The sequence below is a fragment of the Vigna radiata genome, unplaced genomic scaffold (assembly GCF_000741045.1).
Source record: "Vigna radiata var. radiata cultivar VC1973A unplaced genomic scaffold, Vradiata_ver6 scaffold_160, whole genome shotgun sequence".
Taxonomy (NCBI): Eukaryota; Viridiplantae; Streptophyta; class Magnoliopsida; order Fabales; family Fabaceae; genus Vigna; species Vigna radiata.
In genome coordinates, this window is record NW_014542361.1 from 31,383 (window position 1) to 46,960 (window position 15,578).

At 33.9% G+C, this 15,578-nt stretch overlaps 1 protein-coding gene across 1 annotated transcript; it reads right to left on the bottom strand.

Moving 5' to 3' along the window:
- Window positions 1-5,370: 5,370 nt before the first annotated feature.
- On the bottom strand, window positions 5,371-9,039 carry LOC106779744 (F-box protein At5g39450). The gene is made up of 2 exons (XM_014667928.2): window positions 6,720-9,039; window positions 5,371-5,691 (listed from the first exon to the last, which is right to left on the bottom strand). The coding sequence occupies exons 1-2, from the start codon at window positions 8,588-8,590 to the stop codon at window positions 5,679-5,681; spliced, it is 1,884 nt and encodes a 627-aa protein (XP_014523414.1). The 5' UTR covers window positions 8,591-9,039; the 3' UTR covers window positions 5,371-5,678.
- Window positions 9,040-15,578: the final 6,539 nt, after the last annotated feature.

The following is a 15,578-nucleotide window of genomic DNA, read 5'->3' on the forward strand; positions in this document are numbered from 1 at the left end:
TAACTCTGGATGAATACTCTGAGAACCAGAATACATGAAAAAAAAATTCACTTTTAAAAGACTTTCAATGCTAAAGTCACTTAGAGTTTTAAGATCTATGAGTATAATAGTGAGTATCAAAGTGTGATTGTATTCCTCTGATAAATATCATATATATATTTATAGGACTTTTGGATCTTATGAAATTTGTTATAAAATAAAAGTAATAAAAACTTATCATATTTGCAATATATCAACATGATAATAATAATAATATATTATTTAACGAGATTAACCATATATTTTGTTAATATATGGTATAAAAGGATATTTATGATGTAATCAAACTATTGAGATTTGATCATATATTATGTCAATATACGATAATTTCACTAAGAAATATCTTTGTTAATATTATTTAGTCACTTTAGGCCAATAATGTTGAATGTGTTTTGTTAGGCCATGCTTTTTAGTATATTTGTTAGGTTTGATAAGTACAAAAGCCTCCTAGCTCATAAGTTTGATTAGTAGATGGAGTGAACTTGTTGCGACTATAATTGACCCTTTGACGAAGTTGTAGACAATTTTATGTTTTGATGTGGATTGGTCGTTTTGACTAGACTATAATTGGTTGTCTTTGACCATGCTAAACTTAGGTCTTCTTTGACAGAGTAGTACATGTAAAAACTTTGTAATGACGAAGAAAGTTTGTACTTCATTCTTTAAAACCTTCTCAAGTGGTAGAGGATCAATTGCAAATAGGAAATAAGAAAGAAAAATAAAGACATTTCTACTCATATAAGTGTAATTAATGCTCAAAGTGTTAAATTAACAAACACAAGTCCAATGAGGGCCCTAACAAAAGAGTATTCATGTTAACGACCCAAGGCTTGTGTGGAGAGTCAAAAGAGGTCATCTTCCCATCTTCTTCTACTAGAAGGGAAAGACAAGACCAAAGAAAACCTTGTGTTGAAAAGGGGAGTCACTCCAATAGCACATGGATTCAACACAAGGCAAACAATAGCTTAAAAGAGAATGCTCCTAAACCACAATACCTTCACCATTCATTTGATCAAAGGTGCATGATCCTTAGGATCTACATGCTTTAGATAATTGTTAATCTAACCCTCATCTTGTGTTATGTTTATTGTAAGGAGGTTTTTGATCCGGAAGGAAGGAGGCCAAACCTAACCAAAAGGAAGGAGGATAATGAAGGAGAAGACCCTCTTGATTTGAGGTCAAATGATTTTCAAAAGGATGGTTGATGGTAAATCCCCTAGCCATGGCCAAACAAATAAAGAAAAGTCGAAATCATCTGTTAAAGGTAGGCTCAAGCTTTTATCCTCTTGGGCCATATGTGAGTTTTCGTTTCTTTGGGGCTTGTAATATGGGCCTATCAGTATAGGGTTTTCTTTTTGAGTCTTGTATAATGAGCCAAGTAGTGAAGGATTTTGAGGAGAGAAAGACCAAGTAACGCCTTTTTTGGGAGAGAATTGACTTTAAGTCAACATGAGTCTCCAATGTGAAGGGCGTGAAAGTCATCTCACCTTTTGGAGAGTAGTGGGACGCTTATGCCATCTGTCTTTCTCCTAATGAGAGGATTAATGACAATGTGTCCTTCTCCTAATGGAGAGGATTAGTGGCTATGTGTCCATTATCTAATAGAAAGGATTTTAACTTAGTCTCTAAGCTAGAGTAATTAAGGTTTTTACTTCTCCATTTTAGAGACACCTCTAGGGTTACTCAACTTATAAATACATGTGTCTTTCATATGTAAAAATTACCTTTGAATTAAGTATTGTTATGCTTCTAAATTTGTGTCACACTACTCTCTTAGGTCACCAAAGGCTAGAGAACTCCTTTTAGGTTTTCTTTAGCACCCTTCCTCTTGAGTTGGTCTAACCTCTCTTGAGAGTACTCAAACTCCACCTCAAACACACCAAAATGAAGTCATATACCCATCATATCACCTTGCTTTCGTGCACCATTTACATCCCTGAGCTCATCTTCATGCTTGGAGCTACCTTGCCTAAGGGGAAGCTTCTTATCAAAAGTAGTGGTAGGTGGTAAGTTTGTTTGAAAAGTAAAAGAATGATTGAACAAAAATAAAAATTGCAAAAACCCAAGAGCAAGTTGTGTGCTTAACTCACCAGACTAGAGGATTTTCGCACGATGAATTTTGAGGATTTTAGTTCCAATACTTTCTTGTTGGATGAGCTTACACTTTGCCGAGTGAGAATTTTTATGTGAAAATAGAGTATCAGTGATATATTTTTGTTGGATGAGTGATGTAGTTAATGGACGAGTATCATTCTAGTAGGGACTCGTTGAGCAAGAATATACATTCATTATCTTGTGAATATAGTACTTAATTCATGTATTGTGTGGTTGATTTAGTATGAATTATATGGAATTAGAATGTAGTGATTCTTAAGATAGAAATACTATTATATAGTGTTATGCGAAGTGTATTGATGACATAGTCTGTAATGAGATTATCATGACTCTATTAATGTTGGACTCATATAAAGGAAGATACTTAGTTATGAGAATCGAATGATCTTCTTATCTAAAGTTTTTATAAAATATCAGACTCGTAGATATAAAATTTATATTGTTATACTTTTTGTTTGGGATGTGGTCCGACCATGATATAACTATAACTCCTGAGAGCCATGAGTGAATGATTAATGACAAGTGAAGGATCTCAAATTCTTCTTAGTATACTTGTCCTCCATAAGTAGAGTCAGGTGTCTTTTTTATGTATAAATGAGTGATAAAAACTTTGTTTGTGTAAAATGCTTTAGACATTTAATATTTTGAGTATCATATGTGATTTATGAAAGAATGAATGGTTCTCGTAGGTTGATCTTAATTTGGAAGTAATATGATTTAAATTCACCCTATCTTGTGTGTTTGGTTGTAGCTATAGTATCCATGTATACATTTGGGATGATAATATATTTCTCATGAAATAATACATAGTGTGTGGAGCTAGTGTATACTATAGCGTATATATAAATATACTTTGTAATTGAGGATTGTACATAATATTATATTATTTGAACTGTGCGCTTGATACAAATAATGTGGTAGCCTATTTGGTAAAATTATATATTAGGTTTAATACCTATTTTGGTCCCTACTTTTATGGGTTTGGTTCAAAATGATCTTACCTTTTAAAAAAGTTCAGTAAGGTCCCATAATTTGTTAAAAAATGTTCAGTCTCGTCCTTTTCGCTGACATCGTTAAAAACTTAATAGTGCAAATGCCACCGTGGCACAACCATACTGAGCTATCAAGTTTGATGACACATCTGCTTCATCTTCCACCTCCATCAACTTCCCAAGCACGCCTCTGCCTCCCACTCTGATTTTGTCGGCTCCCACCTCCACTTCCACTCCGACTCCGATGAAGAGGGATACAAATATCAGAGCAAAACCCTCTTATTTTTCACTCTCAACTGCCCTAATCTCTTTGTTCACAGAAACTCTCGAAACCCCAAATCCCAGAAACTCAGAAATTATGGGAACCCCAAATCCCTGGTAGCTGGCTGGATTCAGAGCAGGAACTACACATTTTGGCTTTCTTGCTGTCATCTGTGGAAGCTGAATAGACCAGAAATCTTTTAAATTTTGGTCCTTTATGATAAAAATTACTCCCTATATTTTACAAACACGCAAGTTTCAATCATTATAATATGGTTTCATGTTGTTTTCAAAGAACTAGTTCGCCTGAATAAAGGAATGGATATTCAACAAAAAAATATATAAGATCCAAACAAAAACACTACAATAAAAACAAAATCTCATTAAGTATACTTAAACAACAAATTGTTTTGCAGTTTACCGTTGTCTGCTCATTGGTAAGGGCACATAATTTTAAGACACGAAAAATTCATTAAAAATTTTGAATCTCAGACTGAAGTAAGAAATCAGTTAAAAAAATAGTTTATTGGTTTTAATCCACAATGCAGACTTAAACAATTTTAAACTATCAATGAACTATAAAATGACACCTTTAGAATGGGATTAAAAACTTTTACAGAAAGATCTTAAGTATTACAGTGGAGTAGTTGTTTCTTGTTGACTGGAAAATTTTACAATTTGAATGGACCCAAATCATATGGAAAATACTTACACGGATTATTGGGTGCCAGTTTGTTGTATCAACTGAGAGTAAATATATTCATCAACTCTCTGTTTTGCCAAAGCTACTTGTTCACAAATTCAAGCTTCAACAAAAAAGCTGTAAGAACTTAAAATCAAGAAAAAGGTAGAAAGGGCAAGCGACAATTTAATTCCATGTTAGTAGGACTTGCAAGCGACAGTTACGTAATCCTTGCTTTTTATTGTGAGAAGGAGAGGGAGAGGGAGAAGGGGAGGGGGAGGAAGAAGGAGACGACGACCTCTAATGTCACCAGGGGAAAAACCCTAAATTCATGGTGGAGGTGGAAGATGAAGTAGATGTGTCATTTTAAATTTTTTTAAATATTTACACAGTGTAACATCCTCCTATTCATCAAACTTGACGGCTTAGTAACGACTTAGTAAGGTTGTGCTACAGTGACATTTGCACCGTTAAGTTTTTAACGGCGTTAGCGAAAAAGATGAGACTGAACATTTTTTAACAAATTATAGAACCTTACTGAACTTTTTTAAAAGATATAATCATTTTGAACCAAATCCATACAAATAAGGACCAAAATAGGTATTAAAGCTATATATTATAATTGGATCATTGCATTTTACTTCCATACAAAAATATGCAGATAAAATTACTTTAAAAAACATGAAACCGACTTTAGTTAAAATTTTATTTAAAAAAGTTATCAAACTATGACTAAGTTAACTGCTTATAGTTTTTTGCTGTAAATAATAATGCTTAACAAATTTATAATTTTTTGCTGTAAATTATAATAATAAATTACTAACAACTACTCTTTTATCTTTTTGGGATTAACGGGAAAAATTGAAGATAGCATAAATTTATCCTTTTCTCATTTTTCTGAGTTTGGCGAAGCCACGAAAGTTGCTTTGCTTCTCACTACGACCATTGACAGAGACTTCAATAAACAACTTTATATTAATGTTTTTTTTTTTCAATAAATTTCAGAAAGAGTTATCAAAATTTCTTTCATCCAATGTTGGTAAACTTTTAGGTGAAATTATAAATAAGCTCTCATATAATAAATTTCATTAGAATTTGTGAAACTAGTTACCCAGTGCAGTCAAAACAACTAAGAACTGGGGCTATCTGCAAACTGATATGAAATCGGTTTAGTTTTCATAATTTACAAATTAGAATTAAATAAAAAAAAGTTTTAAAGCTAATTGGTAAAATTATGTTTTGCATGATGACAGGATACGCAACCATGGGTGTACAACATCATGTCAAATTATATATCATATGTAGAGAGAAAGACTATGAAGATCCTCATTTCATTCTTCAGTATATTGCACAACAAACAGCCTGATATTCCTATAGAACATGAGATGCTAACTGACAACAAAAGCCATTCATAATACATTACTTGTCAAATCACAAGAAGCAGTAACATGAAAACATCATAGCAGGGAAAATTTACTCTGTGACAGTCACAAGCAATGTAATTCCCTCAGTCACCAACAGCTAGGAAGCTTGTAGAATATATTCATTGTCTATCATGATCTGGTCCCACATCGAAAGGGCACTTAATACTACTGTCCATTCCTGTACAGAAACATGAAATCATGGCTTAGATTTATGTTAAAAGGAGAATGGTGTAAACTGGTAAATTGTATCTAGCATTTAGGATCAGTTTTCCAATTATTTCAATTGCATACATCAGATTTTCTAGCACTATAAAGGGAGATAACAAAACAATGAACCAAACTAGGGCGATCTTATAACAAAAGAGGCATAGATATGTAATGATCTTCTAGCTTCTGTTTTGAGACACTATCTCTAATCGAGATACAATAGTTGAATTTTTCTAATACTAAGTAATGATGTTACAGTGCATTCATTACATTGAATAAGGGAACGGTATATTGGTGCTGACCCTGCCGTCAGATTTTGTGGACATCATTCTTTCCTTACCAGATTGATCGTATTGATGTAGACATATAAACTAAGATTCCAAAATTGTTGCTGCACTGATACGTTTCTAAACTTCAATAATGCTAGTAATTTGTGGATCCCTATTCTACTAACTTTCCTATATTATGAAGATTACTGTATATATATTAAACATCAAGACAACAACACAGCTTAAAATAGTGTCACATCCAAAAACCACAATAGCGAACTAATGAATTGATAATCCATTCGCAACTCTGGACAATATTATCATGCTAACAAAGCAGGATAATATATGCCTGTAGTGAACTAAGGCAAGGAGTCTGTTGATAACAGTTCTTTTAATATTTTGCCAGAATCATCAACAGACTTCTGATTTTCTTGTAAGCCCAAAACCAACATAAATTTAATAAAATTACAGCACAAGTCCTTTTTCAAGATCAATATAATAACAATAGAACAGATGACAGGTGTACATTAGTATATTAAATTTACCAACTTTGAGAATGATACTCAGAAGAGAGGGAAGTATAATGGCATCCTATCAATACTTCAAATGACAAGTCCAAAAAAATTCCAAATTCCAAAAAATATTAGCAAACCACACAAATTAATACGATACGCCAGATTGAGGGGAAAGTTTAAATAAAAGAAGGTGAAATGTCAGGGTTAAGGTAAACCTTGGTGAAGACAAAAAATTGGAAGAGTTGGGGAGGCCAGCAAACACATTCGAGTAGGACTTTGTCAGATATGAAAAATTGGTAACCGGGGGCAGAGAGGATACCCTTTCACCCTTCTTCAAAAGTTCTTGTAAGTTAAGTCTTTGCAAGGTCAAAACAACTCTTGACTCCTTCCACATGAAAGCAAGGATGCCATTTTGAAAAACAAAGAGGGAACCAGGCTTTGATCCAGGGTATCTGAACCCATAACCACTTGCAATACCCTCTCCCACAAAAGCATGGTTGACATTCACAGGAACCAAATCTGCATCGGTATCCCAGGGAAAGGGTTCGGACGAAGGTTCATTGATATTTGCTGTGAACATTGCTGAACCATTAGGATGCAAAACATAGTGGGTGCCTTCCAAAATTTTGGTTGCAATGAGAAGCTGTTGTCCCTGGAACTCCTCATAAGAGAGCAGGAGAAAGAATAAAGCCTTTCCAGGCTTGTCTTCAGAAGGTTTTCCAGGAGGCCAACCAAAAGTTCCTCCCCATAAACCAGCATATTCTTGGTCATCTCTAGGAACTCGCAATGGCAACTTGTAAAGCGCAAACCTACTATCGTGCATATTTGGCCATGCCCGGTAAGAAGATAGCTTCACAGTTGATGCTTTTAACGTTAGCCTTACTGTGTCACTCGATCTAAGGAATTCTTGAAGCCGTGCATGCCTAATCTCACCGCTTGACGTAAGCTTCTTCTTGGAAACTGAATGATTGCCATTCATTGAATTTGATCTTCCAAGCATTTGCTTAATGCCATTCCAGAAATATCCCCTAAGACCTTTCCTCTTGATGCACTGAGTGTTACCATCCTCCTCGGGCAGAGGATGAGAGATAGACCTCAGGTCAAATCTCGCTCTAACATCACCCAATTCCAACTGGGTTGGATCAACTGCCTCTTGAGAACTCAACTTATACTCATCAACCTCACCACTACCAGCCTTATACATTTGACTAAGGAGTGATCTTCTTTCCCACAAAAGCGCCAAATCCTTCTGAAAATTCTCCTCATCATCCCTCAACCTAGGAAACAACGGCCCAATCATCTTATCCGGAACCTTTTGTCGAACATGGCTAGTAGTAACCTCAAGCAACTTTCTCCTATCACTAAAAGCTAACTTCCCAAAACCAACCATCCCTTCAGCATTTCCAACCACCCTTTGTGAACTAGAAACATCACTAATTGACCTACAAACCTTCCTCGACGATGAAGACTCCAAGCCCGAGTAATGCACAAAGCTCTTACTCTGCAACAAAGCACTAACACTGCTACACCCCCCCGGTTCAACCTCAAGCAACAGTACATTACAGGACTTATCTGTAAGCTTGACCGAACCGGGATAAACATAATTCACCCCCTTCTCCCTCCCATGAAGAAAAAACATCATGGAACCATCATAATCACTAACAACCTCAAACACAGAAGCCCACAGTATGGGACCCTCTTCAATCCCCAAAGGACCAAGCTCCTGGGGAATTATCCTGCACCCAACAACAGAGACGAAACCAGGCATCACATACACCACGTTCCCAAGCTCAGGATTCTGGTGAACCCATATTCCAATCAATGGTTTCACACCCACCAGAAACCGACAAAGCGCCTTGTAAGAAGCCACACCCTTCCTCCATTCCACAAGATCCTTGTGGGTCACTATGCCCAAATCGTCACATTGCGTGAGCCAGAGTTTCTCAGAGGCCACAAGAGCGTTCAAACTCTTGCAACACAGACACAGATTGCACACGTCTCTCGGCGACAGGAAGCGAGAAACAACGGCGAAAACATCGTCCGGCAGAAACAACAGCAAGTTCGAATCAGAATGTTCGGGTTCCATGCCGATCCGACAAAATAAAAATCAAAACTTGCACGCTTCAGCGCATGCCCAAAAATCGAAATAGCGAAGAAAACTACAGGGTTGGGGTGAAGGAAGGACAAACCCTGGAAATTGGTATTTTTTTTTTCAGGCAGCACGTGGAAGAACCCTGCACTTGATAGGTGTACTGTGATTCTTCCTGTTCGGTGATTGAGAAGGGTTTGGTGGGTTGGGTTCAATTATTGAGTCTGTGACAGAGATAGTTTGACAGAAATGGAGAGAGTGAAAAAGAGACGGTCGAAATTGGGGAGTGAAAAAGAAAGGAAGGTTGTTGGTGTTTTGGATTCTCCAATGAAGATGAAGGTAAATACAGAGGAGTGGAAGAGAAGAAGAGTCCAAGTAGAGAAAGCCTTGATTGCTTCGTTGTCTTGTCTTTTTTCGATTTCTTTCTTCCTTCAATGTTCAAAACAAAACCAAGCATAGGCAATGTTTGGCAGTGTAGAGAATGAAAGAAGAAAGTAAAAAAAAATATGAAAGTGAAAATCGGGACTATTTACCATAACCTAAGAGAACAAAACCAGAGCATAGGTAGTTCGAAAGAAAATAATAATATTTTATTTTACCTTTTATTCCACCTATACTTATTTTTCTTCTTTTTTTTATCACGTAAGTTAAAAATAAACATATTATCATATATATATATATATATATAACCTCTACATCATTTCATAATCAAAACTAAAAATAATTTAAATTTTTTTTACCTTTCAATTTTTTTGAGAACAAAATCATCTGATATTTAAAGAAAAAAGTATTTCAAATATAATAATAATTAATTCTAATCGATTTGAGGATCAAATATTAACGTCATATTCATAGCAATCAAATACAAAATTGCAAATAAATATTATGACTTGAAGTATAAATTACGATATATAAATAATTAAATCCATGATATATTTTTTCCTTTTATCCAATTGATAATTTATTTCAACACGCTCTCTTTATTACAATTGATTTTGACTTACACAAGTACAAGGATAGCTCCTTGAAGAATAATAACATGGTCAAACAAAGTTATGGTTCGTTCTTTTCAGAAATTAGTTTTGAGAATAAATGATATACCTCACACATAAACGAAAGGGTTACCAGAATAGGAGAGAGTAACATGATAACACAATATGTTAAGTAATTTTCTATTCAATTTCTATAATTCTATCTTAGCAAAAAAAAAAAATCTCTGAACCCCACCTTCTAATATTTAAAAAAACATAATTTTTAACACCCAACCAATCCATTTTTGCCACACCAACAAAAAAGAAATACAAAAAAGTATAAAATAAGATGTACAAGGTGAAAGATGAGAAATTGGATCAGGTTTCCACAAAGGATTCTTTAAGATTTATTAATGTGAAAGTTTCTTTATATAAATATTGGATTGAATTTTATTTTAAGTTTTTTTATATTATTGTAATATTCCTTTTTTATAATATAATATTTTTCTATTATTTTTTAAATAATATAATATATTTAAAATATATTTGATTGTTGTGACGGTTTAAAAATATGTAAGAAGATCTTGTAAAATTTAAAAAGATTTGATAAATATTATTTATTTGTATAGTTAAATAAAGTATCTATTTAAAAATATCATATAAAATATTTAAAGATATATTTGTCTCTAATTATTATTTAGGTTTAATGTTTCAATAGGTCTCTAGTTTTTCTAGAATCTCAAATAGGACCCTCCGTATTAAAGGGTTAAAGAGGGTATGTTGACTGCGTAGTTTTTATTATGTAGCATTGAAAAGGTGACTCAACTATTTTTTTTAATTAAAAATGGCTTAATACCTCCCTTGGTCCTCGTATTTGTGTGAAAATCTCAGTTCGGTCCTCAAGTTTTGAACTGTCTCAATTGGGTCATAATTTTTGTAAAAATGGACACATTTTACCCAAACCGTTAAATGATCTCAAACGGCGTTAAGTTTAGCTGACATGGTATGCTGACGTGTTGACTTAATCCCTTCTTGGTCCTCGTATTTGTGTGAAAATCTCAGTTCGGTCCTCAAGTTTTGAACTGTCTCAATTGGGTCATAATTTTTGTAAAAATGCATACATTTTACCCCAATCGTTAATTGATCTCAAACGGCGTTAAGTTTAGCTGACGTGGTAGCCAAAGGACATGCTGACGTGTATTATTTAATTATATGAATTATTTTTTAAAATAAGCAGTGTTTCACGTGTCACAATGCCTATTATTTAGTTTATTTGAATTGGGATTTTATTCATCTCTCTGAGAATCAGGGATTTTACACAGATTATCTCGTCGGCTCAAAAAATAAAGTCACCAGAAAACTCGCGTAACCAGTGCAATCAGTCTCATAGCCTTTTCTGCAAATGAACCAACTTGGTAACCTATAGGTTCATCACCAGCCTTTGACCTATTTATTCCACTGATAGTAGAAGATAACTGTTGCACAGTGAGATTAGTTAGCTATTGGGGTAAAATGTGTGCATTTTTACAAAAATTATGACTCAATTGAGACAGTTCAAAACTTGAGGACCGAACTGAGATTTTCACACAAATACGAGGACCAAGAAGGGATTAAGCCAACACGTCAACATACCCCGTCAACATACCACGTCAACTAAACTTAACGCCGTTTGAGATAAATTGACGATTGGGGTAAAATGTGTGCACTTTTACAAAAATTATGACCCAATTGAGACAGTTCAAAACTTGAGGACCGAACTGAGATTTTCAGACAAATACGAGGACCAAGGCAGGTATTAAGCCTTTTAAAAAGAAACTAATTTCAATTTTTATTAAAAAAATTTAGAAAAAACATATTTAACTGTTAAATTTTCTATAACTCAATTATACTTTGAACATAATTAATTTTTAGACAAGCAAATACATTTAAAGAAAATAAAATAGTATATACAATAACGTAAACTAACAGTGTTTTCTTTCCTAAACAAAACAAAGTCCAAGAAGGAAAGGGAAAATGGGAAAATGAAGCCAATGCCTACGTAATTTCTATTTCCCTTTTCAATATAAATGTTTCGATATTTTCGATGCATTAATAATATATTATGCTGCTGTTATTCTTTCTTTTCTTTCACATGCCTCTGAAGGATAGCTAGTATATATTTTGGTATTTGGTTGCATTTTAGGAAATGGTACTTTTGACAATGTTATAATCATAAATTGTAGTAATTTTCGTATAAAAGAATTTTTCTTTTTAAGTGAACCTATGGAGTATGGATTAGTATACATCTTTACAACAATTGAGAGAATAATAATTTCTCTAAGAAATGAAAACATGTAAAGGAAATAAGAATGAGAGGAAAGAAAAAATATTTTAATAATGTAAAATTACACTCAAACATATAAGAGAAACCTCAAGAAAAACATAAACACCGACGTAATATTATATTAGTAAGAGAAAAATTAAGATAATTGATACTAAAATACTTTTTCATTTAGTGCTTAGGATTTAATATTTATTATTCCAACTTTAAATTGGATGTGATGTATATTGATTATTCGAAGCTTAGATAGAAATTTAAAGGATTAATGATAGAAAAAATTTTGTAAAAGCATTCACAAGTTCGTAACATGGCCATACAAGATGAAAAAGGTTGGCTTGAAGTTTACCAAAAAATACATACATGAAAATTAATGTTAATGTTTTTTTGTATGTTTGTGATGTTGGAATGCAAACAAAGTCCCACATCGAGTAAAAGAAGAGTTGGTCAAGGATTTATATATACATAGATACTTCAAATGGTAAGAGGTTTTTTTGGAGTGGTACCAAAAGTAAACCCGTGAGAACTTGTATGGCCATGTTACGAATGTGGAGCTTTTTAAAAAGTATTTTAATTTACTTTTGAATAATGAATTTCAAGGCTTGTAAGGTTTAAACTTTATGATGTAAGGCGATTGAACATTTGAGGTTTTGCTTCTACGCTATATTTATAAAAGAAGTAAAAAGTTTGACGAATTTTTGTACTTTGTTTTTTAAAAAGTGACACTCAATTAAGGGTGTTACATCTTGTGTCTATGATATAGGGTTTATTTGTTTGATTTTATTACTTGTTACACAACTTCTTTCTATTACTAAATTTTGCTTGATTTGAGAATAAAATAGTTTTTATAACCAAGGTGTTGGTGTCTTTGTGTTTACAGATGCAGGAATATATCCTAAAATTTAAGTCTACTAGTCTCCAACAGACTTAAAATTTAAGTTTTCCCAATCTAAGTTTGTTTTAAAAACAAACTTAAAAGGCCCAAACTAATACTTGAAAAACATGTTTTGTGGTAATGATTATAAAAAGTTCAGATTGAAATTCTTATTCATCTCTCTAAAAACCTTTCCCCTCAATCTTTTATGGCTTCTCTCTAAACTCCCTCAACCCTCTCTCATTTATTTTTCAATCAAAGACCACCTCTGAGCTCACGACAAAGAACTCTACACATACATTCAATTTAAAATACCCAATAAAGTAAGTTTTACCTTTACTCGCTTTTTTAGAAATTCAATATGTTATTTCCATGCATGTGAGCTAGGTAAGTTGCATGTAACTCTATCTTCTTTCATCGAAGTCTCTGTGTGGTTTTGATCCTTATAATGGGGTCAAATAATTTATCTGAGGTTGTTTTTGTGTAGTTAGGGTTGCCAGACGAGTGGGTTGTGAAGGGAGAATTGTAGAGCTTTAGGTGTTTGACTTCAAGATAAGAGAAGCTAGAATTTATAGCAAAGTGTTTATTGTGAAGTTGATTTCATTATGTAGTAATAATTCATATCTGACTGTGTCATGTCTGATAAAGTGTTAATTGAGGATTTATGAACATGTAGTTGCATTGAATTAGATAAATTGTGAAATTTGTTGAATGCTTTGATAAATGATGTGTGCATTTATTTCTATGCATTATGATACTCAAATAGGTTGTCTAAATTAGATTATGTGAATTGTAAATCATGATTAATTTTGAGTGGAAACAATTGGACAGTTTGAATTGAGTATTATAGTGTAGAAAAAAAATCAAGTTGGTGTGAATTTGCTGAGGTAGTGTCAGGTGTCGCATCAATATCGTCGAGCACTGTTAAGATTCCGGCAAGTGTACCAAATTGTATCAAGTAATATAAATGGTAAGACCAAGTATCGTTTTTCCTAGAGACTCATTGGCCTAGACAATCATGTATTTATTGATTATTTAAGACTTGAGAACGAAAATTTTAGCTTTTGCAATGTAGTAAATAAACATCAATGCAAGTGTTGATCAATTGACTTAAAGAATACCCAAGTGATTGGTGTATAAAATATGGAATGATTATGTTGTTGAGGTTTCTGACTTATCCTATCCACTCTGATGTATTTATGAATTCGACTCCTTCATTAATGTTAATGTCACTTTCTAATTTACTTTAAGCCCGATGTCTCGGTGAAGAAAGCCTACTCTTAATTACTAGTTCACAATGTCTTGTATCCCTAACAACTAATTATGTATTACATTCGCAGAAAAGCTTAAAGGCAACCAACCCTCTTATCCTTATGTCTAGGTAATATTGCTTTTGGGAGAATTTCCCCAGTTCTAGATTTCCCCGTATGTGTCTATATCGACAAAATCATTGATCATGCAATTGAATGAATTAAATAAAGCATGCAAAGAGTGTAGAGGAAAAACCTAACAATTAATAAAGTAAAGCATTTGTAATATAAATCAATTCAATACATGAGAGTTTCAAAGGATTACATTGTTTCCCCAACAACAATGAAAGTTTAGTTCACCATAGACATGGTGAAACTAGATGAAAATAATGAAAAGAATGAAAGATAAAACCCTAAAAGTTGAAGATCGGAGCTTCTGCATCCAAAATCCGCCTCCCAGGGGTGAAAAGAGTGTTTATGCGCCTCTTTCTGTCAAAAGATAGACCCTCTAGGTCGTCCAAACCCTTATATAGTTTATAAAAATAACAGAAAACTAACCCAAGCCCACGTCGTCAGCACTCAACGCTAAAAATGACGCTCAGTGGTAGGTGTGGCACTCAAATGACGCTCAGCAATGGCGCTCAAGCGCGAAAGAGGAGAAACGGGCGCTCAGCGGTACAAACTGTTGCTCAGCGCCAGCGGATTTTTTCAGCACTTCGTTTTTTCTGCACTTTCCACCGCTCAAGCGGTAGCCCGGCAGCAACCCAAAGGCAACATTCAAAAATTCTCTTTTTTTAACTGTTTTGTTTGCTTTTTTAGCTCCGATTCCTTGGTTCTTTTGTTCCTCTTCCAAAACATCTCAATTCATGTTAAAACAAGGAAATCTAAGCATAAAATCAATAAGTTCACCTTCAACTCCCTTATTCACACAACTTAAACAAAATCATGATTCCAGGCTAATTTCTAAGTCAAAAAGGATGTTTTTAGTATCAAAATTAAGTATCAAATAACGGTATTTTCAACCGTTATCAAGCACTGTTCAAAAATTTAAAATTAGAGAATTCTGAACAAGGTAGCGTTGAACGCCACTCTAGTGCCAGTGAACATTCTCTATACAGTGAGTTATAGTTGTCTCAACATTGAGCGTTGTGGTGACATCATTGAGGGCCATTTTTACAGAGAACATAAGGGGGCATTGGTTATGGGTGCATGGGACTACCGTTGGGCGCTGTTGGGGTTTTTTAAAGGTAGTGGCCATTGGAGCTAGTGGCATTAGGTGTTGTGTTTCTATAGTTGGGTGTTGCCTTATGTTGATAAATATATGCTAATTATGTTGAAATTGTATGAATTTATCTTGATATCTTGATTATATGGTTTTCTAAGTAGGGATTTAAGATTCTGCAAGGTGGATGTTGAAAGGCTTTTTGGTCGCACAAAATGTCAACAAACCCTAGTCCCCACTAATGTAGCATAGGGCAACCAGGGAATCAATCCGTAGACTCGGTGAAAATCAAGTTTAGAAAATGTGAAGTTAGATCTTGTATTTATTTTCTAAGTATTTACTATTAAACTA